At 36.9% G+C, this 27891-nt stretch overlaps 1 protein-coding gene across 2 annotated transcripts in view; it reads right to left on the minus strand.

Annotated features, from left to right (window-relative positions):
• Window positions 1-27891, minus strand: part of PRKCE (protein kinase C epsilon) — a 262981-nt gene that overhangs the window by 4562 nt on the left and 230528 nt on the right. Inside the window, exons 12-15 of one of the 2 annotated variants that reach the window (XM_072330881.1) lie at window positions 22637-22775; window positions 20044-20232; window positions 15940-16086; window positions 8563-8592 (exon numbers count right to left, since the gene is read on the minus strand). In XM_072330881.1, the coding sequence (XP_072186982.1) occupies window positions 8578-8592; window positions 15940-16086; window positions 20044-20232; window positions 22637-22775 (490 nt within the window). In that variant the 3' untranslated portion in view covers window positions 8563-8577. The remainder of the gene's footprint in view (window positions 1-8562; window positions 8593-15939; window positions 16087-20043; window positions 20233-22636; window positions 22776-27891) is intronic. The other variant, XM_072330880.1, reaches the window with a different exon arrangement.

A 27891-nucleotide genomic window follows, 5' to 3' on the forward strand; every position in this document is an offset into this window, starting at 1 on the left:
AATTATAGAGACTCTGTAAACCAAGTACTTTCTAAGTTCAGACAGTCAAAAATATGCATTCTCTATCTACAGCGTTCCACTAAAAGGAAAAGAATATAGACTTTAAAAACATTTATATAAACATATGGTTATTTTGTCTATATTTGTAATATTTACTTTGTACAGACATCTGCATATAAAGTGTATGTGACCCACTCTGAACTGTGTAAAGAGTAAAGGTCACAGCTTAGGTTTTTTTCTTTTTTTTTTTTTTCCCTATTTTTTTTTAACCACTAGCTATTTGGGGCGAATAAACCCTGCAGTAGCTGAAAACAATTTCATGATATATGAATTATATTCAGTTTTTCATATTTGGCAAAATCGTATTTTCTTTCTGGAATTAAATGATTAAAATGAAAATTTCCCAGATCCTCACCAAAGCGATTAATTCATAACAGCTACTTTTTCCAGGGCACCGTTGCTGAGATTTATTATGTTAAGTGAAAATCAGTGCAGATGAGTACTTGCAAAAATCTAAATCCCGTTGATTACAAATAATTGCACTTCCAAAAGAACTTTGAAATGCAAACACTTCTGAAACAACAAAGAAAGGTATTTACTTAGATTAAAAAGCCCAGCATTACTTACAGACTGCCTTCAAGGAGATATCCAAAGAAGGAGAAAAATATTTTACTTTCTTAGGAGCAATTTCCTATCGTTTTGGCAGCAAAGATCCAAATCATTCAACTTATGAACAGGACAGGTATGGAGCAATCTGAGGTTGCAAGGATATACTAGCAAGCCTTTAACTAATCAACTGCTCTAGTGAGATGAAATAAACCACAGAGTACAAAAGTGAAAGGATTAAGCTAAAAAAGTCAAAAGGTAGAGGTCATAACAAGGCACTTTTCAAAGGAAATATTTATTTGAGAAGTCTTCCTTAGCAACTGAGGCAGTTTCTTCCTGAAGCTATGGCTATTTTGCAAGACTCCATCCCCTAAAATGAAACAGGTCTGGCTACATTTCTTCTAACATTGCTATCTTGATGTGCTTGCATTGTGAATACTCTACGGATTGACAGCATAGTCAAAATATAGTTGTAGTATGAGGGCTCAACATGTAGTTATGAAGGGCAGTGTCTGTCTCTGAGCAGAGAAGCAGAGAAAAGAAAGATGATCTGCAAGGTAGGCAGAGCATATGATAAAACAGACTGCAGCTATTATCCAACTTCGAGAATTAAAAAAAGAACTCACAAAGTGAAAGTCTTTAGATTGGCTGGCAAGTGCATACTATAAAGGCAATACTTAAATGGGTTTTCTTCTTTTAGCCATAAGCTCCTGATTCTTTGAAAGATATTATTTTCACATTTTCAAGTATTTTTCCAGATAAGACTTCTTAATTTCAGATGACTGAAGAAACGGTAGTTATTAGGAAACAAGAATCCCCCATATCACAGCTATCCCCAACAAGCTTCAGATTCTATTTTAAAATCTTTTTTCCTTAGCAGTCTCAACACTTCATAGGTATCGCATCAGAGTATTGACCTCGTGCACGACCTAGTTATCTTGGGAGACTTGATGAACATGCTACATCTGGCTGATACTATCTGATCTGATGAAACACTGTTACACCACAGGAACATATCATCATGATTTAATAAATATTAACATGACCTCATCACGTTAACATAATCTCATCAAGGATGACACTTTAAAGTCAAAGTTATGTTTGATTCTATTCACAGATTACAGTTCTGTGCAGAGAAGTAAAGATATTAGAGCTTTTAGAGGACTGTCTTCATAAAACAGCATTTCATAGAATCATAGAATTGCTCAGGTTGGAAAAGACCTTAAAGATCATTGAGTCCAACCACAACCTAACCATACAACCCTAACTCTAACAACCCTCCACAAAATCATGTCCCTGAGCACCACATACAAATGGTTTTTAAACACATTTGGGGATGGTGACACAACCACCTTCTGGGAAGACTATTCCAGTGCTTAACAACCCATTCTGTAAAAAAGTGTTTCTTTATATCCAACCTAAATTTACCCTGGCACAACTTGAGGCCATTTTCCCTAATCAGTTTTCTCAGTTTTCCAGAATGGATACGGAGAAAGACTGCTATTTAATGAGTTAAAATGTTTTTACCCCCTTAAATCTCTTAATAAAATTATGAAAAGATTAAAAGAAACTTAATATGCTATTAATAAGCACATATTGGACAATATTTTATCAGACTGGGTTATTTTTCTCCATAATTTCAATGAAAAATTAATTTTCTACATTCAGTCACAAACTGAAGTTCAAAAAAGAAGCTTCAGAATGTGTTTAATAACCTCTCCAGTGTCAACGATTACCAACCTTTTCTGTAAATTATTACTATATGACACTATATGAATTGCAACAGAGAAGAAAGAAATTAAGTTGGTGTTCTTAGCAACATAAGTACATTAGGAAGGCTAGAACTTGCCATTCATTTCGGTACTCTTCTGAAGCAAATGTGAATGACAAAGAACCACTGAAACAGAAAAGCTGCAGAAATCCATGCACTTGGCAGAAGGTAATCAAAACCAGGGAACTCAGCAATGACTGAGCACCTCCTCAGCTGTGCCACAAGGCCAAGCCAAGAGGTTTGGTGGACTCTGATGTCTAATAAGGATTAAATCAATTCTACAGCTTGGAGGCACTAGTTAGTGTGTGCCTCAATTTCATTACTCTGTTTTGCTTAGTTTGCAGAGAATCACTGAAAGTCTGTCAAGTGCTTTGAATGCTCAGTGCCTCCACAAAAATGGGCTGGAATTGCCCAATGGCTAGAAAACAATACTGACATAGAAGTCAGTAAAGAAAGAAAATCAGACTAAAATACAAATTCAAATGATGAGTTAAATATAAACTTGCATTAAATATAACTACAGAAATCATTAAGTCAATTTGTATGTTTTTGCTCAGTTCAGTAGAATAAAGAGTTAATCCAGAGCAGACAGTTAATGAGTCAGGAATGGTCACTATAACAACACCAATATGCTAGTAGAAAAAAATATTGTATTTTTCCTGTAGCGTATATTTTGACACAAAACACAAACAAAGCTCATCCATGGTTTTCACAGTCTCAGATACTGACAGCACCTTCCTTCACATACATATTGGACTTTCTGTATCACTGAATTACACACTTTATTCCACTGCAGTTTGCTGTCAGGAGCAGTGCTTGACACTTCAAGCCCACAGTGAAATCCTGGACCTTGTAATTCTTCTAGGAAACTCTTCCAGGGCAGCACACGGTGATGTCAACTGCACACCAAGCACATTCAACTTGGGCAGGATGTTGCTACAGCTTTTGCTGTGCAGCATCAGGGACAGGGGACGGCAGCACAGAATGAACAGGGTGGGCAGTAGGAGGTGAAAGACTTACACAGTATTGTTCAATTTTACCCAGAATTTTGCTTCACTGAGAAATGGTGCCTAGGTTTGACAGTGTCGCCAAGAAGAGTACATCCCTTGTACTGGGATGATCAGTTTAGTATTTTGTTTCTACCAGCAAGATTTTCAGATTATTTTTAAAGACAAACAGAAACTAAAGGCATCAGACAAATCGGTTTGAAGCACAAGGTTATGTGGCTAACCTCACATCTATATCACTGTCCTTTCATTCACCTCTCTTTATTATGACAACAAAAAACATAGCAGAGGTAGAGATAATTGCACCAATGAGTGGATTTCTTTTCACAAAGGTGCAGCAGCTTATAGAAAGCTGAGAAAAACCATAATGAGCGCTCACTTTCACATATAACTCATTCTATACATAGAAATTCAGCACAAATACTGTGAAAGAAATGGGCTAAGAAGCAAAACACTTTAGGCTTGTCTTTCTGTTTCTCATACTGATACTTCTTCACAGTATTTGCACACGTGGAGAGGCCATATGAGAATTATAAGTATTTTCTAGAATGTCTGATTTGAGAAGGTAGGAAATGTAAGTTATCAGAAAAACTGTACAACCTTGTATTTTTTATTTAGTATGTCAGTTTCTCTATTCACATGATAAAGAGTTGCAACAGATCAGACATAAACTACAGTGCATCAGCTACAGGTTATGATAAAAAAAGGGTTTTTAATCCAGGTAGTTTTCACAAGAATACCAACATTAATTATTCCCAAATAGAGGGTGAGATGTTGTGCTTCTAGATTATTTCTTCTCTCATTAGGTGTGAAGGATGCCAAATTAAAAGAAAGAAATGGATAAAAAATATTCAGCAAAGATTTTAATGGACAGGAACTATTTAGAAAGTATGCCAACCTATGGAGTCTGTAATCTAATCTGTTATGGAAGTACATGAACATTTAATAAACATCAACCTAATTCACAGAACTATGAATTTTAACAGGAATAATTTCTGATGCAGGAAACTGAAACCACATTTGTATCAAAACAGTATGTATCTTTCCTAGGAGTAAAAAGTGGGTCAGGAGGGAAGGAAGAATAACCTACAGATTAGGAGATAGATAGAAACATTTAATGATTACATGGCTGGAATGCCAGTCTTAGCACTTCACTTTTGCACAGCCTTTCTCTTATCCCATAAACAAAAAATACAACAGTGACAGAAACAGCAAAGCAAAAAAGATCAAAGCTCTGCAAGTTCACTGACAGTCACATTGTGCTCACAGTCTGAGCAATGAACCTCACCCATAATAAAATGTTGTAAACCACTGTACCTTATGGCTATACTTCAGTATGGCTTTTTGCTGAACAGAGCGCACAGCACTAAAGCTGTACATACCAAACTTGTTTTGTTCACAGCCTGATTGCTAAAGCACAAGACTTGCCTCTGTTTAAAACATGTGTGAAGACAGAATTCACAGAAGCTGCAAGGAACTACAACTTCCTGCCTGTGGTCAGTCCTTTACCAACAAGATCCACCTCATCCATCTTATCAGACCTTGTTTCCCTTACAACTTAATCATAACTACAGCACAGAAGCTATGCTATGGTAGAAAACATGCCTTTTTTAGAGTGAGAGAAGTTGAATGAAAAATGTCATCTTTTGCATTTCTGTTTTTTATTTTTCACCCTAAAAGTAGGTTTCTGAGAGTCTAGCTACATGGGAAATTATATTTCTTTGTGGGGTAGGGAGGGCTTGGGAGAAGAGAAAGAAATGGAACAACCCTATTAAAATGCCCTTCATCTGCACAATATAATTCCTACTGCGATTTAATGATCCTCTCTGCAGAGCAGATATTATATGGTTGCCTCTCCAGTTCACATTTTATTGGCAAGCCTCCACCAAAATCCTCAGCTGTTCTAAGGTCGCGAACGCTGAGTATCACCTCCCATCTTACATCCTGGCACATGTCCAAGGTTAGACCATTTTTGGTTGTGAGCTCCTGAAAATGTGTTTTAACCATTGTTATTACAGCTGCGTTACAGCCAGTCAGGGCAGGTGCACCTGCCACATGCTGAACCACCTGCTGCCAAGTGCTCATATACGCGTGTAAAAACCTTTCTGTCTTACAGATCACTAACGCTTCAGCGCAAAGTGATGGATAAACTCAGATAATGGAGCTGATTGGTGTAGAAGAGGAAGAAAAAGGTGTTGCAGGAGGGTTTGCAAGTCAAGCGCAAATCCTGGATACATGGTCCGAGAATTCCAGTGGCTTCCAGGAGCCACCTGATAAATCATGGAAAAAAAAATTGAAATGTGGAAAGTGAAATTTTTGACCAGATTTGTTCTGTAAAGGATCTGTAGCACATAGAAATATTACTTAGCGTGTAGCAGTCACAATCCTGCTACAGAATCACAACCGTTTTCACAATAATCTTAACTTTTTTTTTTCACTTCAGGCACTTTTATAATGAACATTTTGACGCTCCTCAGCTTGTGACTTACAAGAAAATTGATGAACGCGATGTCAAGTGAAAAAGTGTAGTGAAAATGTAGTGTGTATTTAAAAAGAACAAACAAACAAACAAACAAGAAACACGATAGAAGTCAGAGAATGGTTGAGTTTGGCAGGGTCTTCTGGAGGTCACCTGGTCTATTCCTTCCTACAGCCACTTGCCCAGGACCATGTACAGGCAGCTATTTAAGGGCTTCAAGAAGGGACTGTTCAACCTTTCTGAGCAACCTGTGCCAGTGCTGTCACCAGCACAGTAAAAAAAACAAAACCAAAACAACAGCTGTTTACATTCAGATGGAGACTTCTGTGTTCCAGTTTGTGCCCAGTGCCTCTTGCCTTGCTACTGGCCACCTCTAAAAAGAGCCTGGATTCATCTTCTTTATGCTCGTCTGGCTAGAGCAAGCCTATCTTGCACAAAATGTTGGGAAGTCATCCATATCCTTTTCTATATACTGCTCATATAGCTACTGCATACTGTATATATGTGCATGTGTAATACTGAAGTTACTTTCCTAGTTCGGTAAATAGAAAATACCCTATTCACTTAACCCTCCTCTGAATCACTGTAATTTTAGAAATTAATTTTCACAAGTATGAAAAACAAATGGCTACTAGTTTAACTGTATTGCTACTGACTGTGGGGAGAAGTTTACTCTGCTTTCCATGGGTTAAGGAAGCACAAAAACAAATTATGGAGATTCTAATACTAGTCAATAGGTGACTGATGTAATCAGATATTTCAGAACTGATCTCTGCCATGTATCCTGATTAAAACTGGCTGAATTTTCAGTGTTTTATTCCATCTACAGTCACCTAAACAATGTAATCACAGAAAAAAAACCCAACAAATCACAAATTATCTTGCCAAGAAAAATGGTATTGCAGGTCTCACTGTATGGAAATGGAGAAAGCTAGACAAGCATGGCTTAATACTAAGACTACTTAATTGTTTGCATGGATGTGCAGCATCTCACTGTCATTTTCTGAACATAGTTTTATTAAACATGCTCAGTAAGATTTAGTATTTGTAGTAGCAGGGGTTTCATTCTTGGTTCTTCTACTTATCTGTTTTAAAATTCTGCAATTGTCTCCTCACTATGGATCTAATAATCTTTCTGTATTTAATTAGCTTTATGTGAATATGTGTGATCTCTTGATTGTTTCTCATAGTGCATTTAACAGGCTTTTGCACAGCGGGAACCTCATCTTGCAGGGAACTTGAGATGTTACTGGGGACCTGAGGGCATAAATATATTCAGTCCATTTCTGTAAGTAGCCATGATAATGCAATTTCACTTAATGGTTTAAATTGTTTTCTGAAGAGTGACTAGAGAAGAGAGAGCCAAGAAGTGAAACAAAATCTGTCCTACTCCAAGGAAGTCCGAAAGGAAAGCAGAAACACTCTGACTTATTATCACTCCACTGCAATGGGCAGTAATTAGAATATATGTTTAAAAAAAGACTAAATGAACTTTACTGAATATAAAAGTCTTTAGTGTTAAAAGACCAGGACTCAACAAAACAAAATATTGCTGGATTCCTGGTACAGAATCAAAAGAAACAAAGGAATCCTACAGTAGCTTTCAAGCTTCTACAATTCTAGCATTGTGGCAATCACAGCTAAAGGCAGCTGCTGTAGAGAAGCTGCAGAGAACAAGAAACATAAAATAAGACAGACTGAATGAGCACATTCTGGGAAACAGAAACTTTTACATCTGAGCAAACAAAGCTGAGATTTGCTAAACACACCAGCTTGCTTACTCCCAGTGTCTTTTAGCTGCGATACAAGCTGGATTTGTTTCTTGAAAGCTGTCTACTCACACCTGAGAGAAGCTCATGGTTGTACAAAGTTCTAAAGTATTTGAAGTGATTTGGAATCCAAGATCTTTTATCATGCCGAGGAGAGAGGTAGAAGAAGACCAGGCATCTCTGTCCTGCCCTGCCTGGATGCATTATTAGACCCACTGGTACAGGATACATTGCTAGTAGTACTGCTACTATTGCTCTTGACTGGCTGCTGCTGACTAAACAGCGACAACAAACTTCATCACCCACTAGTTGCCAATGCTTCTAGTAGTGAAGTGGCTAATGCAGGAAAGTGGTGCTTTTAGGAACCAGCTCACATGAAATACTCTAATTTGTGATACCCCGTGGCAGAGCTAGTAGGTCAACAGCTAAGAAGGTTTGTAATAAAATGGCTAACTTCCAACAACCCACAACCATTTTCCTTCAGTGATTATTTATTTATTTATTTAATTTCATTTTGTATTTATTTAAGGATTTATGTTAGCAGTTCTGACAAACATAAAGTCTTCCCTGTTCTCAAACTTTTTTTTTGTACATTAGTATTAATCAACTCAGAGTTACTCCCAGAAGAAAGCACACTGTTTTCCTGTTCCTAAACCGCCTGCAGGGAAGTGGGAAATACTTAATGTGCAATGTTTAAGAATGATATGTGAGTGTCTGAGGTCTCAGGATCCCACTCTGGTGTTTTGTCTAAGCAGTAACAATTCATGCAAAAGCATGCAGGATAGCCCCTTGCGCGCCCACCTGCTAAATGCTCATTGCCATGCAGTGATGACCAAATGGAAATATATTATGGAACTGAAGGGACACCTCAAGGTTATTAGGCCTAAAAATGGACCTACCTTGACATTTTCCCCATACTGAAGGCCTTACCTTAAAGAGGGACATTCACACTGAAGCAAACTTGAAAAGAGAGAACATTTATACAAAACGAAATTTACTTGGCCTGTAATTTCCTATGTTCTGTTTGGTGCTACTGAATGATACTGCATTTTACAGGGCTTCTCCCCCACAATGCAAAGTCATAATTCTGCATGTATGACAATACAATCCACTGTCACCAAAACAGAGGTGTGCCAAAAAACCCCCAAGAAAACAGTATCATGACTTCCCAAATGAGTTTAAAAACCCTCACTGAAAAGTAAAAATATATTTGCCTGTTAGCGGTCATGTATGAAAACAGATCTGAAAACTTGGGAGTTTAAGAGTCGTGTATCTGGCTAATATATTTGGAAGTTTTCTCCAGAAATGTGGTCCCTCTTTAAGGATTCCAGCCATTTCTCACAGTCAGCAGATGGCTGCTGCAGCATTTTAAACACACATTTGTCTCACTGAATAGTTTTTGGGAGACGTTCAGTGAGACACCAACCTACATGGGAAGGCGCAGCTTCTGCCTGTTTGCCTATGCAAGCAGGCCAGCTGCACACTCTGTACGCATTTGTATTTACTATTTCTTACTCAGTTTTCAAACACTGTGGACATCCACCTTGACACAAGTCATAAAAGAAGTGCTTTTGATTTTTTTCCAGTTTTTCACTCATTTGGGAGAGAGGGAAGAAAAAATTTATCAGTGCTCAGAGACTCCAGTTTTAACACAATCATTGACTAGTACCAGAATTTGTTTTTTGGGATGATTTTGTGTCCAACCTTTGCTGCAGCACAAAATTGAAAGAGGGCAGATTGCTGGCATCCTTAAGTCAAGACTTAACAAGGGAATTTAGGTTTACAAGGAAACTGCATACAGACAACATGGCCCAGATAGTGATAACTAAGGGGGGAGGGATTTTGATTACAGTTTGTGTTTATATTAGGGCTACTGGAGATAAGATACATGTAAATTATTGTAGGAAATTTGAGACTGAAGATCAAGATGAAATCTGCTAACACTGAGGTCTGGTATAGTATAGAACACTCTTCCAAGGGAAGTGCCACGTGTTCCATCAATTTAAAGCCTGGCTGATCATGAGCATTTGATTTCTAAGTCTTCTCAGTTGAATCTTTTCACTGCCACAAAACTTTTTTATGCATCCTGAGCTACTATTACCTGGGAGTGGAAACTGAGGAACAGAGGTGTTAGGTGAGAAATCCTGGGCCATGCTATGAGTTTCTAGAAAAGCTGTTAGCAGAACTCATCTATCCTGCACTTCTCAGATCTCTGGTTATAGTTGTCAGACCAACCAATCCCCTAGTAAGTCAGAACTAAAGAAAGAATGTACAACTATTCAGAAAACATTCTCAGTGATATAATGGCAGGAATGGAAGAGACTGCAAAATGAAGAGAATCAAATCAGATGAACTAAATAGGCCCTTTTGGCAGCTGTTGTTATTTGATACTGAAAGATAAAGTCCTGCAGTAGATTATCTTGCCCATCATGTCTTTAATGCTCTTGAAGAAAGTGAAATTTAAAAATGTAGAATCAAGCAGTTATGAACGCAAAGAGAAAATGAAAACAATGTATTGTTCTGTAAAAGCTGCATCCACACAGTAACTCATCCTAATGCAATTACTTTGTTAAATTCAACTACATAAAGCCACACTAAGACTGAATTGCCACAGGCACTGATAAAGCCATTAGAGATGAAACTTTGGCTTAATTGCTAGAAGGAAGTACATATGGCAAACATCTGCTTTATCTGACTCAGAGTTTCAGATTTTTCATGTAGAGGATGCCTTATTCAAAGCCTCAAATATCCCCAACTTTGATATTTACAAACGGTACATAAAAACAACAAGTCTTCTTATTTGTGTGTGTATAGAGTTAACAGAAAACTCAGTCTGGAAGGACAGGAATGGACAGGCTGGGAAGTTATCTTTGCAGCACAGTGCCTTACATCTTCCTATGTCTCACAGTTTCTCACAGCACACTGGGCTATTATGACCAATGGCATAAAAAACATGTGAATGATTTCACTGAGCACATCTTGTCTTACCAATAAACCCCAAAAGAACAAAACAGAACATGAAGAAACTGAGGCTTACACAATGCTATCACTTCAGCCAAATGAATGAAATTTGGGGAAAGTACTTTTCCAGTGCCCCTGCCAAGTGGGGCTGAAATATTACACATTAGTATCAGCCTTTATGCCACCTCTGCACACCTCTTGGTGAGCTTCCCTGCCTGATGTTAGTAGGATGTCAGCTGGCCAGCTGTGCCCTCAGAAAAGGCACAAACAAACAAAATTTCTTGCAGGGGATTTAGAGCAATATGGAGAGAATTGAGGAAAAAGCAAAATATTCCAAAATATACTTTTGCTTCACTGTTTCAAACATAAGCTTTTCCAATAAGTAACAACATGGGACAATACAAATTCATAAATACATATTCAATGCAATCATTGTTTTTAATGTATGTTTTATTATTTGTTATGGAATAGACAGAATCATTCCATCATGGCACTAAGCAAGATCTACCACAATATTAATGACTTTGGCAAGGAATTAATAGAATGTTCCCTTGCTTTTGTTATTAATATTGCAGATGTGCTTTGAAAATGCATCTAATTAACCAAACATAAGTATGAAAACAAAGAAAGACAGAGAGTAGAGAACTCCTGAATACTGACAATATATTTGTGGTTTTGGGCAGTAAAAGTATATTGGAAACCATAGCCTGGTGTTATGGCTAGTGTTATGCTGGTGTTATGGTTAGTGATTTGGAAGATTTAAAACAATTTCAGAAAAACATATGGGCCAAAATATTTTAACACAGGAATAAAGTGCCTCAGAGGGAGTGCTGTCTCATAACAAGTGCTTTGGAGAAGAGATACCTGCCTGTACTAAAATGGTACTTCTCTCTTGCACATGCAATTAGAAATCCGAGTCTGAATTAAGAGCAGCAGGGAAGAAAAATATTATTAAAAAAATGTTAAGACAGTCTATGGAACCATAAGAATTATGTTTTAAGAAAACTAGAAATTATCTTCAAAAGGTACTGTCAAGGTCATTGGTGCTTAGAAGTAATAAATGTCTTCTTCATATCTCCTCCAATGTCTGCTTAATTAATTACATTAATTAATGTACAGGTTCACGTTCTATTGCCTTTTCTATAGAAACTTAAGCTTTATAACAGCTCCAGATGGGAGAAGCCCTTAGTATGATAAACTATAGCATATAGAAAAAGTAAATCAATTTTGTTCTGGATTTATGAAAGGAATGGCTGGTACCTAATATACATCATAGTACAATGCATTTTCACCTCTTGGTGTTGTCTTTTCCAAGTCACTATGCTGGAGTGGCAGTAAAAGACCCTTCACAGCAGGTGTCAGGGAAACCAAATCTGTTTTCATTGTCTGTACTTCCTAGCACAACCTGGCATTTCATTCTTGTCACTTCTTAGCAAACTAAACTTAAGCCTCTTGTATGAGTGCTCTGCCCTCTTGTAAGCTTTCAGAAAATACAGTCAGATTTTCAAGGATCTTTTGGAATTCAGTAATTTTCATTCCAAGCCTAATGACAGTTAGGAAACAAATTTCAGCTTCCAAAGTGTCGTTAGAATCTCCGCATCATTCCCAAAATAGAAGGACATTAATGGTATATTTCTGGTATATTGAAGAATATGTTTGTATGCCTCCACAGTATGAATGAGATTTAGAAATAACTTTCAAACATCTGACTAATAAATAGTCATGCTGTGTTTCTTCCAAGCACACTTGAAAAATTCAAAGCTCAGGCTTGCAGAATTGAAGAGACATAACTTGGAGAAGTTACAGTATCGTGTGATACAGCCCTTTATAAAACCTATTATTTTTGATCAAGGAAAAAAGCTAGAAGAAAGAAAGGTTGTTGTGCTAACCAAGGAACACAAATATTTTTGGGGTCAGTAGATTAGTGATGCAGAACTGAAGCAATCAATGTCTGTTTCCATCCTAGCACTTCTTTGACCTCCCTTGGCAGATTATTCCATTCTCTGGTGAGACCTCAGTGTTTGACCACTTTCCCCAGTGACTTTAATTGTTTAGTTTCAAGATTTTATGTTGTCCAGAGCTCATCTGAATAAACCCTATGTTTTATATTTTTGAAATATATACATGACACAGAAATTACATTTCCCCCCTTAGTCATCTTTCCTGTTGGGTCAGAAAATAGACTAATGCCTGTGTAAACATACTCATTCTTGCATGAGTAGATTTTTACAGGTGCATACAAATAGTAGTTCTCATGCATGCATGACTATATACATGTATTACATGATATTTTTTCTCTGCACCTATGTACACTCACATCAAATGCAAGAATTTCTGTTTTTCTAGTAGTCAGGCCTCATTTATAGCTGCATTCACAGACCTAGACTTTCCTGAACATAAAATTAAATATATTTTTTGTATCTCTTTTTAATGTTAGAAGCCACTTTGAAATAATCAACAGTCCTTTATCAATACTGAAAAAATGTTAAAACCCAAAAAAACATTCCAAGCACATCATTACTTATGTTCAGTTAATCCATAGCTATGGAACTGTTGCATTTGCCATTCTAAATCAGTGAATCTAAGTGCTTCTCCCACTTCTGAACTTAGAGACAAACTATGTAGATTTTAAAGTAGGATTTATTTTATTAGCTTTAAACACCTTACCTTTTTTTAATTATTATTATTGTTTATTATTTTTCAAAGCAAGTGCAATTTCTTCTAGCTTGCCAATTATCCAAAATCACCTTTTCAGCATTTATAGAGAACTGAACTTCCCTACAATTTCTGAGGTTGCATCATTAATAATTAGATTTGTGTGATCTTTCTGTCTGGGCTAGTCCTATATCACGTTCTAATTTTCAACTAATAAAGCATTGCAGTATAATCTTGGTCAAAGATTTTTATACAACAAACAAATCAAAACAGTTGTAAAATTTATACAGCTGCTATAAAACAGCTGATGGATTGTAAACATAGTGTAAGTATATAAAGTATACCCTTCCTAAGTATAGAACAGTTATTAGTAAAATTGATACGATGAGGTCACCAGGGAAGTTTAATTATAGAGAAAAAGCAGACCAAAACCATGAAAATAATAGGGTTTCCTCTAATACAAACTACATGCTATCTAAATTTACCACCATAAAATAAGAGTTCAGAAAAAAAATAAATCCAAACATACAGAACCACTGGACAGCAGGAATCAAATTTGCTAGAATATAGAAAAGTTGACATATACAATTTAGACATAAATAGTATAAAAATCCAGCACTATCGAAGCAGCCTGAAGAAAAATGAAGAAAAAGGTATAAGGATGTATTAAATCATCCTAATAATTATTAGAGAGCAACTAGCCATTACTAAAATTTTACTAAGAATTATTCTGAAATAATCTGAAATCACTACTAAAAAGAAAATAATCAATCAATAAAGAAAACAGAACAAGAGAAAAGAAACAAATCCGATGGTGTGAGTAAAATAGCAATGGCTTTACAAAACAGCAGCAGTGAAATAATTACCAGAAAGAGAGAAGGCAGAAGAGAAAGAATAAAAATGCCTGGCATACCAAATCCCTCCTGATTTTTAAAAGCAACCACCATGAGAATGCTTATAAAAATAATATGGACATTATGAGAACATCTATTATTGGAGTGATCTTGCATCTTCAGTCATCAATGGAAAACAGCCATTAAACACAATAGATGTGAGGATTCTGAGACTTATTAGATGTAGGCATTAAGTGAAACCTAATCTGGAATTGTACAGTCTGATTGATACCTGTATAACCAAAACACTGATAGAGAGGCAAAGCAACAAAAATGATTATGAGATAAAAGGCCAAACTCTTATGAAAACAGGAAAAGAGATACTGCACATATGGCTCACTGCTCAACAGTGAATAAGGCTGGAGCTCTCTGAGGAGCCTGCCTCGAGAGCAGTTAGAACATTAAACAAGTTTCAGATAGATGCCAGCAGGGTTAACCTGGGGTTTACACTTCCTGCAGCAGCACAGAGATCTGTAAACTGGCTCTGGCTCTAGATGTAATCCACCTATTCCTCCAGAAAAGGGCAGGGCAGCAGGGTACGGAAGCCGGGAGATGGCTCTGGCTGCCCTGGGTCCTGTAGCATTGCAAGTCCTGTATTCTCCAAGAAATATGCTAAACAAAAGATTCCTATATGATAACACTACATCACACTCCTTGAAATTACTCCTAGAAAGGTATTCACTGGGGTTAATTTTCACACTGAGTTGTCCAACCCGTTGAATTTTCCCTTCATAGCTATAGAGGGAGACACACTTCTCCAAGTGCAGGCTCAGAGGAATTCAGGTTCCTCTTCTGGGTGGTCCATGCATGGCCACCCCCATTTTCACACATGGGACTCAGGGAAGTGTATCGCCCTGGACTTAAAGTAGATACACCAAATGCAACAGATATTAATTCTACAATGACAAAGAAGGCTTTCCACTCTAACATTAAGCTGATATTCAGTGTTAAGACCAAAGATTCATTATTCCCTTTTTAATTTATTTAAACCTTCAAACACTATCTAAAGAAGTAAAGAAAGAAGCATGTTAACTGTATTTACAGGCAAATCAAACATTATGATTAAGAATATTCAAAATCAAAAGATCAAAAACAATGTCAAAGGACTATGTCATAAAATTATTCTCTTGCATTGTTCAAGTATGAAATTTACTGCACACACTCAGCTGAAAAGTTGACATTTTATGAGTTGCAAGTGCAAACTACATTTTGAGTAGTTTCATCCAGGGAAAGGCAAGAATAAAAAAGTATTTTCTCTTGGCATTTGTAGCATCTGCATGTGAGGCCACTAATTGCATGTTTCTGTCAGTTTAAAATGCAAATACTTGATTATTGGTTACCAAAATGCAAATGTATCAATTTACTTAATCATGATGTACATTCATTTTCCCAAAGAGGATGTTTCTTCAAGAATCTTTCAGTTAGAAATCATTTCCTCTACCTTTCCCTGCAAAATCCACCTTCCATCAGCAATGTAGGACTTACACAGTAAGCTTATATCCAATTGAAATAATCTTTTCTGACCAAGACATCTTTAGGAATACGGGAAAATAATTAAAAGAGGGCATTTACCTCTCGCATGGTTTATGTGATTGAACATGAACATCTTCCTGTGTGTTGAATCTATCCTTAGCACTTACCTTTGCAGAAGAAATGACAAGGCAATATTTTCTGCATGCTTTTATGCTACTATTTCAACCCTCAAATGTTGCATCAAGTAATTTCATGCCTTAAAAAAGCCAGTGACTAGAATAGTCAAACCATGTTTTCTATGAATGTTATTCAAGCTGCTACTTACAATCCGAGGTTTGAAGGGTGGCTTGATTTTCCTTTGTTCTAGAAGAACCCAGTCAATTTCCTTGAAAAACGGATGCTGCTTAATCGCATCTTCCCCATTCTGTGATGCCACACAGCCAAGTCGTTTATTTGGATTTTTTGTCATGAACTACAGGGTGGGGGAAGGAGAAGAGGAAAATGTTAAAACACAAATGACAATGGCTGGAAACCATTTACAATTTAATTAGAAATTACTGTACTTGAGGTTTAGTTTTTAGAGATAACCTCCTTTCAGAATGTTACTTTTCCTGGAAGAGCAACAAGGACACTTCTCCAAATTTCAGAGGCTACAGTCAAACTTCCAGACTTGGAAGCTCTGAAAATAAAGTTTCCTGTAGGAAAATCTTTCTGTTAAATTCTGTGACCTCCTGATTGGGAGTGCTACAGGAGAAGATTCTCATTCCACCTTTGGTCAAAAAATACTAAAAGAAACAAAGAAAATATTAAAACCTCCATTAAACCTCCTGTTTATAAAAGGTGTTTAGGATAGCTCTTATTTTATCTTGTTTGCACTGCCTTAACTACTAAGTTTGGAGAACAGAGGCTAAATATTATTCTCATTTTTTATTTTCTCTGGATACATAGGCTTCATATAGATACACTCCTTTCAAGCAAACACATGAAAGGTCCTTTATGAATTTCTAGAATTTTTTTCTCACATGAATAAGAATAGCATCCATAGCTATGAAAATTACAGGAGTTCTGCCTGTACATTTCAAAAAAATACATGGAATATATTGAGAAACACCGCAACATTCTGATCCAAATATGAACTTTTGGTCTTGCAATTTTTTTTGCAAGTGGACAATTGCTATCTAAATTACAGCCCATATTTTCTAAGGGCAGGAGAAGCAAAGGTTTTGAAAGGATTAGTACACTTTGGTGAGGTCTCTTGGAAAACAACCAAAAGCATTCCTGCACTCCTCTGCTTTATTTCACCTCCAAGAGCCTCTGGTTACAGAGAGAGCAGGCCAGGAACCATCAGCCATACGTTTTGCAGAAGCAGAACATGGAAATTACAGGGTATGCTTTTTGTACTCTATAATGCAGGTATCAAAGAAGTAAAACCTGATCCTACCTACTCTGCCACGCTCTATCTTTGTTTCAAGCTGCAGGCAGGGAAAACATCATGTCATATTTAACAAGTCCAGAACATGATAATATTACTACGTAATACAGTTTATCACTGTACTTCACAAACTTGGAAATGAATGATGAGGGAGAAAAAAAAAATTAGGAGCAAATACTTAAAACAAGTGTCATGCACAAATATGATGCAATAATCTCTGAGTTCTGAAGTGAACATTTAATTCCATAAATTTCATACTCTCTGATATATATTGTCCTTTTTCTGCTTTTATTGCCATTTCTTAAGCACAAGCTGGCATCTACTTCCTGTTTATCAACAGCACCAACAAGGATGCTACTGTCAGTGCCCTGACAGCTGCTAGCTGTACTGTACTGATGAGATGGTTGCCAGTAGGGCTTATTATACTTACAACACTTACAGTCACAGCCATACGTGCTGACTATATTATGGCAGGAACCTCTTGTTTAAGTGAGAGCGCTGAATATCAGAGCTCCTACTGACTAAATGCCAATGGGAAAAAAGGTTGCTCAGATATCCATGTAACTTGGGGCTTGAATCAAGGATGAGTAGTTTCCCAAAACTTTGCTTTGAAATAAACAGCAGTGTTTAAAAGCAGAGTTCTGCCTCTGTAGCCAGAGATCTATGTCATCTGCATACTCAGAGGGCATACACTGTACACACAACCTTTCTCAATCACTTGCAAAGAAGCTAATTTCAATGAGGAATTGTTTTCCTTACCGGACAGGAAAGAATTTTAAATAGCAATTCCTGTCAATTCACAGAAACAGAGCTAATAAGATTCCTGGGATTACATAGGATAAGCAACATTCTGCCTTGCAGTACTGAGCTGTAAAATTATCCTTGTTAGGATTTTGTTAGAATAAGTGGAAAAACTGTTTCTTCATAAAAAGAGGAAAACATTTTTACTTGATGTAAGAGAAAATCATGATGTTAAATTCTCCTTACAGCTTGTTTGGAGGAGTGAAAAAGTACATGGTTTCTAAAGAATAAAACTGTCTCGAAGCACAATGTGAGGAAATGAAGTGTTCCAAAGCTAATCCCTTGCTAGCATTCAGCAGTAAAATACATAGACGCCTCTTTCTTTCCTCTGCTTTTCCTGTTCTTCATTTAATAGAATGTGGACAAGGATCAGATGCAGAGCACAAATTTCAGAAGTGTTTCACACCATAGCTGCATAGGCTGCAGGTTGTTAAATGAAAGGAAATGTATTCTTTTTACAGTGCTCCATTACATTCTATCACTTTATGCTAGTCTTGTCCAATTAAGAGTAATCTCTTACTATAGTGCAAATCTATTTTATGGATGTAACTCTATTTTTAAGGTTTAAAATGGCATTAAGGATTAACTTTAGACAAAAAGATGCAAAAAACAAGCAGCTTGTAGCAAAATATAAACCACCATGTCTACTATCAACATACAGACTAAGGAAAATAGACTCATTAAAATGTATAGCAAAGTAAGCTTTGAAAGAAATTTATAGTGTTGGATGCCTTTACATTCATATTCACAAAAATGCATTGCTTACACCTACAGCCCAGTTCCTTGTCTCTGTTTTTGTGTCGTTAATGAATGACATGTGTAACATTAATAACTGGACATCTCACTACATGCACCACAGTGAGATCGTAACTATCAAACCTGTTTTTCCTTTTCCTCTGTCACACAAAAACCTTCTTCTAGGTACAGTGGTTCTTGCCCTACACACTAGTCAAGGGTTATCAGAAAACTTTCCCCCTCCAGTGAATGTTTCCACAATTCAGAATAACAGATGGACTGGTTAATGTTGACTTACAGAAAGAGCCTTTGGATTGAAAGACAAAGGAACAGACCTTACAGAATGCGAAACCAAAATAGTACAGAAAATCTATGAAATTCTCTACCATAGTCTAGAATAATTCTGAATATCAGTCTGAATTCCTGTAGTTCAATTCCATACATCCTAGTTGCTGGACTGACAATAACTGAAGGCTTTGAGAATAAAAAGAGACACATGAAAGTATCATGTCAGCTAATAAAATGTCATCAGAGAGGTGTCTGGGGGGAAATAGAGAACATGTATAAAGGTTAGCTTTTATAAATCCTCCACGTTTTCACTACCATGAATGGAGCAAAAGAGATACTCCAGCAAACAATTCAGACAGTTTAACTTGGATTTCTGTTCTGAATCATTCTCTAGAACTCCCTCTCCACTTAGCCCTCTATTCTCTCTCAGGATAAGACTGAAGGTATCTTTATAAAAGACTACAAAGTGCTACCTGTCCACCGGTGTAAAAATCAGAATCTGTTCAAGTTTTCTATATAATTTCAAAAGATAATGAATGTAACTCAAAATGTAACTCTGTAGGACTTCACATTACCAGCTGCCCTGTTCATTGAAAATTTCCTTTATTCCAGGCATGAACTGGGGCAAAAAACTGCCTGAGAGTAAGACTACTTAATCTAAGCGTTATGTGAATTAAAAAGTAGAACATGCAGCTGTAAATTAAAAGCTTTCAACCCATTTTGATAGCGTAGGAAGAAAGGCATCAGGATGGCAAATTCACCACTGGGTTAAATCAAAACACTGAGTCAGTTTCTTTACACAGTGCTTTCCCAGCTCTGGAAAACATGCAGCATATGAAGTGTCAAAGTGATAGCACGGTTCTAGTTGGTTGGGTTTTCCCTGAAACATGAATCTGCAGTACACAGATTTATGCAGTGTACAACTGCGTGGAATACAAACATTCTGTTCCTTTCCCACAAGCGGTGTAATTTATCCCAGGCCCCATTATCCTAACAGTGGCACTTTGAACTGTGCTTGAACTCCCAGTGGTGGCTGTTCTCAACAACTTGCAGCAAATTCAATTTTAATCAAGGGTAAAAAAAAACCCAACAACAACAACAACAACAACAACAAAAACCCACAACAACAAAGAAAACCATGAAGAGAAGGAAAACAAGTAATGGAAGACTCACTGCTTTTAGAATGCTGACGGCTTCTTTACTGAGCCAGACTGGATATAAGACATCATCATGAAGGATGGATTCAAAGAGATCATCTTCATTGTCAGCTTCAAAGGGGGGTTGCCCAGCCATCATTTCATACATGAGAACACCCAGAGCCCACCAATCTACTGAAGGGCCATATTCTAATTCCTGGAGGATCTGGTACAGAAAAAGAGATCCGGTTGAATAGTTTAGACAACATGATCAGATGCAAATTTACTGCTTCAACATGCTAGACTTCTTTTTTCCCCCAGGGCACAAGTAGGACTAAAACCCACACTGATGTCACTAAAGAGCAGGCATGGTCTCTTACCAATACAATTTGCACTAACTGCTATGTGTCAATGTGTAGTTATTCTCAGATGTATTAACTGAGTTTAGTAGTCCCATGAGAAAAAAAGTATGCTCGTCAGCAAAAGAGATGTATATCCTTCCAAACTGTTTAAAGCAGGTCACGCTACAAGGGAAGAAAGATCACATAAACAAAACTGATCGGTGGAAAATGTGAAACATCTCCTTGTCCCTATCTTGAATAAAACAAACGTAACCAACTTGTAATGTTGTACAGAGATCATCCGAGAGATTTATTCGCATGCTTTAGGTAGGGCTGAAGGAAGCTAAAAGCATTTTTGCTCGAATTCTTTATACAGCACTGAAAGGCTGTGCAATACATGGTTCTAGGACTCGCTTTAACTGTGTTTGCTTTCAAGAAAAAAAAAACACAAAAAAAAACAAAAAAAACTGGCAACAATTTTTCAGGTGGCACAAGTTCAACCTTGTAGCAAATACTTTTAGTGGGGAGTAGTTATTTAGCATGATGGATTTTTATTGTCTTAGTGTTACAGAACTATTGTACAAGGAACAAGTTCTTGGCTCCTTTCCACTGAATAGAAGCTTGACGTTTGGCTGCAGTGTTTCAACATGACAGGAGACTGGGGAAAGAAGGGGAGGTGACTGTTTAAGGTGAAGGTGACTCGCTTAAAATTGTTGGAGTGGCAGCAACTCCTCAACCTCCTTAAAGAATATTAGTATTTCAGCCAGAAACCTTGTGGTTCATTAGCTTAATGCTGTTTTTGAAGAATAATTGTAAAGCAACGTGTAAAACCAAATTCAGTTGGATGTATCTATATAGCTTCTGTCTGGATTTTTAGTTGATTGGATATTAATTTTATACACATTAAGTACAGAAAACAAAACTCATTGCAAGTGTACTTTCTGAGTGGTTTGGGTACACTCTGTAAATCAGATATTGCTAAAGAAAAGGGAATTGAAACATGGTACTGTGGTGCAAGAGAAATACAATCAAGAGGTATTCGGTAATCAAGATGACAATATGGAAGCCTAAACTATTGAATTCAGCAAGATGAGGATTTAATATAAAAGATCTTGGGATCTTGTTATTGCTTTGTTTTTAGTAACATTGTTAAAAGAACTTGCCAAATGACACAATTAGTATACTAAATCAGAAAAGAATTCATATAAAACCAAATCCATCACACTGGCATTTATTTTCTTTTATCTCCAGAGTTCTTTTCAAATGCCACAAAACATGTTCATAGATGTCATGATAGTTACAGGGTGACTCACACCTTAACAGTTGTGCTACCAGGGCTTGACAGCCAAGAAATCTAACAACAGTGATTTCTAATTTATTATCACCAGCAAATAATAAACTAATATTTTTCCCTGCTGTAAGTTTATGGATGATGAAAGACAAGTTAATGAAGCTTTTAAACTAGATAACCACACTGAAACTTTTGCAAAAAGATGCATGGATTACTAACTAAACTGAGCAGACAAAATCTGTCTAGCAGGGAAACTGTACAACTTCAACTCATTTGAGGCACTCAAAAATGCAACTCATAGTATTAAAATTCAGTATATGTGAAATAAGTACAATTATCAGCAATTTCTTTTACTCAGTGAATGCCTAAAAATGAATTAGGGTATTGCCAACTGTGTGCTGCAAGTGTATGAGAGCTTTTACTTCTTTATGCACGTATCTCTATTTTCTCATCATTCATGTGGTAAGAAGTACTGCAAAGGTAGTGTCTTTCACTCATGAACACTTTAAAGAAATGAAAAAAATACATTCCCACAAAACATTATGGAAAATGACACCAAACCTATGGTCTCTTCTGTATGAACATCCCCTTTTAATTCTTATGAACAATTAAAAACGTTATTTATAAGTATTAAAAACTAGTGCTGATAGTAGTCAGTTGCTTGCAGCTTCTTAAGGGCTTCTGTGAAAGCTTGAAGTGTTTTCACAATGATGCTGTGTCAGAAATGAGAATGTGGAGAAAAATACTATTAAATTCAGGGAATAAATAACAAAAAACCCACGCTTTGCCTCTCTATGAACATGGAATACTGTTTCTAGAGGAATACTGTTTGTAGAGGAAACAAGTTGTGCAGGATTATCCCAGAAAATCTGTGGCACAGTCTAGCCTTCTTAGTCTACTACTTTCATCTACATGTAAGAAGTGCCTAAAATTACACGTTATATTGTCCATCTGATGGATTATACTATCTGTATTCTTAGCACCATGCAAAAAAGTACCTCTGGAGCTATATAGTCAGGTGTGCCACAGAAGGTTGTGGTGGTCACTCCATTCAGAATCCCTTCTTTGCACATCCCAAAGTCAGCCAGTTTACAGTGGCCTTCTGCATCCAGAAGAATATTGTCCAGTTTCAGGTCCCTGAAATATAAAGGCCCAGAATTATATCAACTTTCAAATTTTGAGCATACGCTCATGAATTTGAACACAAACTATAAAACACACCAAACAGATGGTTTCACAAACATCACTGAGTATCTGGCCTTTGTGTATGCATGAAAAATGAGTGGCAGCACTTACTGAATAGACCTCAATAATGGCAATACCACTACGTCCACTGGTAATGGTCATTTTTAAGGTCATCCTTCTTATGAGGTCACTAACAATCCAAGATCTAATTGGTTACAACATAATCACCTACATCTAACCATTTCACCCATCAATCACCTCTTGCTATCCCTTTATTTGCTTAAAGATTTGTGTAAGTAACAGATACCAGAAATAAAAACTTGACAGTAGAGAAAGAGAATAAACAACCTGAACAAAGAGAAAAACATGAAGAACCTAAATATATACTGCTTACCTACAGAGACCAAAAGTCTTTTTTAAGCCTACCTACAGGAGGTTAAAAGGTAAGTTGGGAGTCTGCCAAAATGATAAATTTATAGCTAGTCTATGAGAATATCACACACTGAAAACCATTTTAAAAAGATCAAAACACTCAGAGATGAGGAAACAAATGAAATAGTAACAAAAAAGAGTTCTCAAGGAAGCATTTTTTTTTTTCAGTGCTGCTGAAAAAAAGTTTAAGACCTATATGTCTCCATAATTGAAAATTAAGAGCTATCCAACTCCAGAATGTAAATTTGTTGCCTGTACAGAATAATCCATTTGGTTCCATTCTGTCTTTTGCTTGGTTCCTGGTATTAGTACCAGCTGTCTGCCCTTAAATCAGAGCTTACCAAATAATACAGTGTCAGATAGCTCCATGACAAGGATCTATTACATTCTTCTTTTTCTCATTTTGCATACTCTTTGTAGGAACTAAGAAAGTAATCTGTGTTTGACAAAATGAGCTCCTATAACCTGAGTAACTACTTGCAACTGCAAACAACCTAACCAGTTAAGCTAGGAAAATGCCGAGGTTGTTTGAATGTATTAATGATACATGAAGCTACTTTTCTCCTTTGTTTGTTTGCCAAGATACTTTGTACAGCCTGTTCAGTTGACTTCAGCAGTCAATTGCATAAGTTAAGCATTGTTTTTTTTGTTTTGTTTTGTTTTGTTTTTTTTTTAATCATTTCTTTTTCTCAGAAAATGTTAAAAAGAAATTTAAGCCTTGATTTCTATTTCTGGACATTGGCCAGCATCACAATCACCACAGAAACAGGAATGATTGGCAGGATCTGAAGAGATAATCAGGATTATAACAATGAGGTTTGTGCATGTCAGAACAGAAGAACAGGCTCACAGCAGGTAACCTGCAATACAGCATCCATAATGCTCATTCATTCCTCTACATGCCAGTGTCATGAGACACCGAGTATTCTTGCTTCCCAGAAATGCTGCAGTGATGAGGATTTCACAGAACTGGGCTCTTCAAGTCTGACTCCGAACAGTAGCCGGTGAGATAACCACCTTGTGTGTGTGGCATGTGTCTCATGTGTCATTTAGATAACAGGTAATGTTCTTGTTGAAAGTAAGGCAATTAAACAGTCAAGATAGGCTTTGACCAGAAAGTCTGCCAAACATTACTAACAGTAGCCTTTGAATCAGGTAAACATTAGTAACTAAATAAAACCATATTTGAAGAACAGGATCAAGTAGCTAAGAAACATGATCACATGTTGGTTTAAGCAATCATTTTACAATGAAACATCTCCACAGCATCTACTTCTACTCTAGTTGCTGAGTAACCAACAATATACATTTCAGCACATAGGTCAGTATGAAGGTGAATAAATAGTACCTAGAAATAACAACTGCATCAGAAACAGGTATATTTCTTTATAGGATGAAAATGAAGTGAAGGACAACGCCATACTTAACATCTATAGAACATCAAAGCAGCACAAGTCAAAAGTATGAAGTTACTGAACAACTGTCAAAGAAACAGATCCTTCATATTTTTTTTGTTTGTGTGACTTCCAGCTACAATAAACGCTTTCAATACTGTATTTGAAATCTTTGCCACTGCCATTGTTTCCCTGCATGGGAAAATTGCATCCTTTCTGCAGGCTCTGAATAGATGGGCTATTCACATGAGGAACCACTGAAGGTAAAAAGGAAATATCCCCACACAGAGAGCCGAAGAATCATTTTCCAGTAGTATAGTTATTGAAATTCATAACTGAAGGCAACATCCTCATTAAATCAATTAAAAATTGTAAGTAAGATGAAATTACTTTTTCTATGTTAATTAATGTAAGACTTCTACATTCCTAGAGTTTTGAACTTAGCAGTATCCAAATCGTATCTGAGACAAAGATGCTCTCTTGCATCTAGAGGTCTCTCATGTACCCAGCATTCAATTTCTCTTTGCTGTAATTTAAGTTAGTTAATGTTGCATTTTCAACATAAATTTCAGTCAAAAGCAGAAAACGCCATAGAACATTTGTACCATGCTGTCTGAAATGGTATTTTCTGAATGACTAATAGACTCACCAAAGTCTTTGTCTCAGTTCCTCAAACCTATTGGTGGTTGCAAAATACACAGATAACTAATGGACTAGATTCTGTTCTAACCAGGATGGGGTTGTATGGAGAGTTGGTGAGAAAACCAAACTAAATTTCAATACTCATTATGTTCTAATGTTAAATTATTCGGTGATTAAGTCTCACAACCTAATATCAACTTTCATATATAAGCTATGGGACAGATGTACTAGAACTAGTGGATTCTTTTGTTGCATTAAGTACTTTAATCACGACACACCAGCAAGTCTTTTTTTTTTTTTATATCCATGATAGATTGAAGATGAATGGCTAAAACCCCAATCATAACTTCTAGGAAAACACAAACAAATAACATTTTCTCAATTTCCAGACACTATGAGGCAAGGAAGAAGCCTCTCATTTCTAATGATACAATTGTCATTGGGTCATTGGATGTTTGGTTCTACCAGGTGATACGATCTCCCTTATTCCATTGACTAAACCAAATACACTCTGTGTTGGACCATTCATGTTTATGAGTGGATTCATGATACTAGGGCAGATTTTGGGAGGACTTAGACAGAAAACTGAGTGAGATTAACACTGAAGAAAAAATGGTTCAGCTGCTTTTATTTCAGGAGATTTCCTAAAGCTTCCTAAGTTTTGGCAGTATTTATCTGAAAGTCTTGGGTTTTCTGTTTTGTTTTCATGTTGATCCATTAAGTAACAGATTTATGAAAAGCATTTTCACAGAAGCACAGAATCAGAGGGTTTGGAAGGGACTTCTGAAGATCATCTAGTTCAACATCCTACTAAAGCTGGTTCCCTACCGTAGATTGCACAGAAAAGTATCCAGGCGGGTTTTGAATATCTCCTAAGAAGGAGACTCCACAGCTCCTATGGGAAGCCTGTTCAAGTGCTCCATCACCACCAGAGTAAAGACATTCTTTCACATGTTCATATGCAACTTCTCACGTTCCAGTTTGTACACCTTGCCACTTGTTCTGTCACTGGGCACTGCTGAAAAGAGCCTAGCCCTATCCACAACACCTTCTATAATTATTTATAAGATCCCCTCTCCAGCTTCTCTTCTCCAGGCTGAATAGCCTCAGGTCTTTCAGCCTTTCCTTACAAGGGAGATGCTCCAGGCCCCTCATTATTGTTGTGGCTCTCCACTGGACTCTCTATAATTCCCTGTCTTTCTTGAACTGAGAGCCCAGAACTGGACACAGTACTCAAGATGTGGTCTCACCAGGGCAGAATAGAGGGGGATGCCTTTTTGGTCACAAGACTACCTGCTGCTTACAGACAAGTTGTCCACCAGGATGCTCAGGTCCTTCTCTGTAGAGCTCCTTCCCAGCAGGCCAGTCCCTAAACTGTACTGATGACTGCAGTTATTCCTCCTCAGAAAGAAGCTGTCTGTGTCTCTGTAAACTCATCAGAAAGCAAAAATACAGCTTGTATGATGTACAATATTGCCTGTTTCCACAATGCACTGTGAAAGAACTTTCAGAAAAGCATGGTCTGGGGAGGAAAAAAGGGCTGTTTAGTCATGCAGCCCTAAATGTTCACCAACGTCTTAATGATGTATCAAGCAAGGGTTTAATACTCCTTTCCAGGAGGTTAAGGAAAAAAGTGATTTGCTGGTAGCATAAGAAGAAATTTTATAAAAGAATACCCATATATGGTTTTTTAATGGCTTTGACTACAACTTTATTACAATTGTCGGTAGCAGCTTAGGACATTACAGTGCATGATCTGCTTATCTTATTATGCTGAGTTTCCTTATAATATTGTGTAGACAAACTAATATATCATACTTGACAGCTTTCCTCTGTGCTGCTGTTCCTTTGGTATTATTGTCACATTTTTATTTGTGAAAATAAGTGAAACATCTAAAAGTTTTAACATGAATTAAGTAAAATAGTCTCAAAAATTGGCTATTGATGTAAGAAAGTGATCTTTATTTCTTTTTCAGGTTTCCTTCTATATTCACACCATACTCCTTTTTAAATGTGTTCCTACCACAATTCCCACCTGGAAATGCAATAATCCTTCAATGAGCCTTAGGCAGAGATGGGATATAGTGTTACAATGCTGCCTCTTGATTTAGCCAAATTCCAAGGACTCAATTTAGTTAAACTTTGTGCTGGATCCCACAGGCATTCCTGCATTCCCATGGCCTGAAGGGCAGTAATTTTTTTTTATCAGGTAAGAAAAGTCATGAATGGAGCCGGCTTCTGCCTCAGGAACTTGCAGTTGCATCAGATAACAAGCAATCTTCTTTTGAAAAACTTCAGATTTTAAAAGACATTTGTGTTGAAAACACAGACTGCTCAAAGGTTTTTATGAAAGCAGCATGAGAACAGCTGAGGGCTTTGAGCTCAGTCTGATGTCCTACTCCGGGAGCTGAGTAGTTTGGTCTCTCTAGGCCTCCAACTGTGCATGTGAGTGCCCTGGCATTTTGGCTACAAGCAGTTCAATGAGGGATTTACTTCTTTTCTTCTCCACTTTGTTCAAACACACCAATTCCTTTTTTTCTTTCTTTCTTTTTTTTTTTTTTTTTTTTCCATCGCAAAGATTTTAGCTGAAAAAAATCCTG

Source organism: Excalfactoria chinensis, chromosome 3 (assembly GCF_039878825.1).
Source record: "Excalfactoria chinensis isolate bCotChi1 chromosome 3, bCotChi1.hap2, whole genome shotgun sequence".
Classification (NCBI taxonomy): Eukaryota; Metazoa; Chordata; class Aves; order Galliformes; family Phasianidae; genus Excalfactoria; species Excalfactoria chinensis.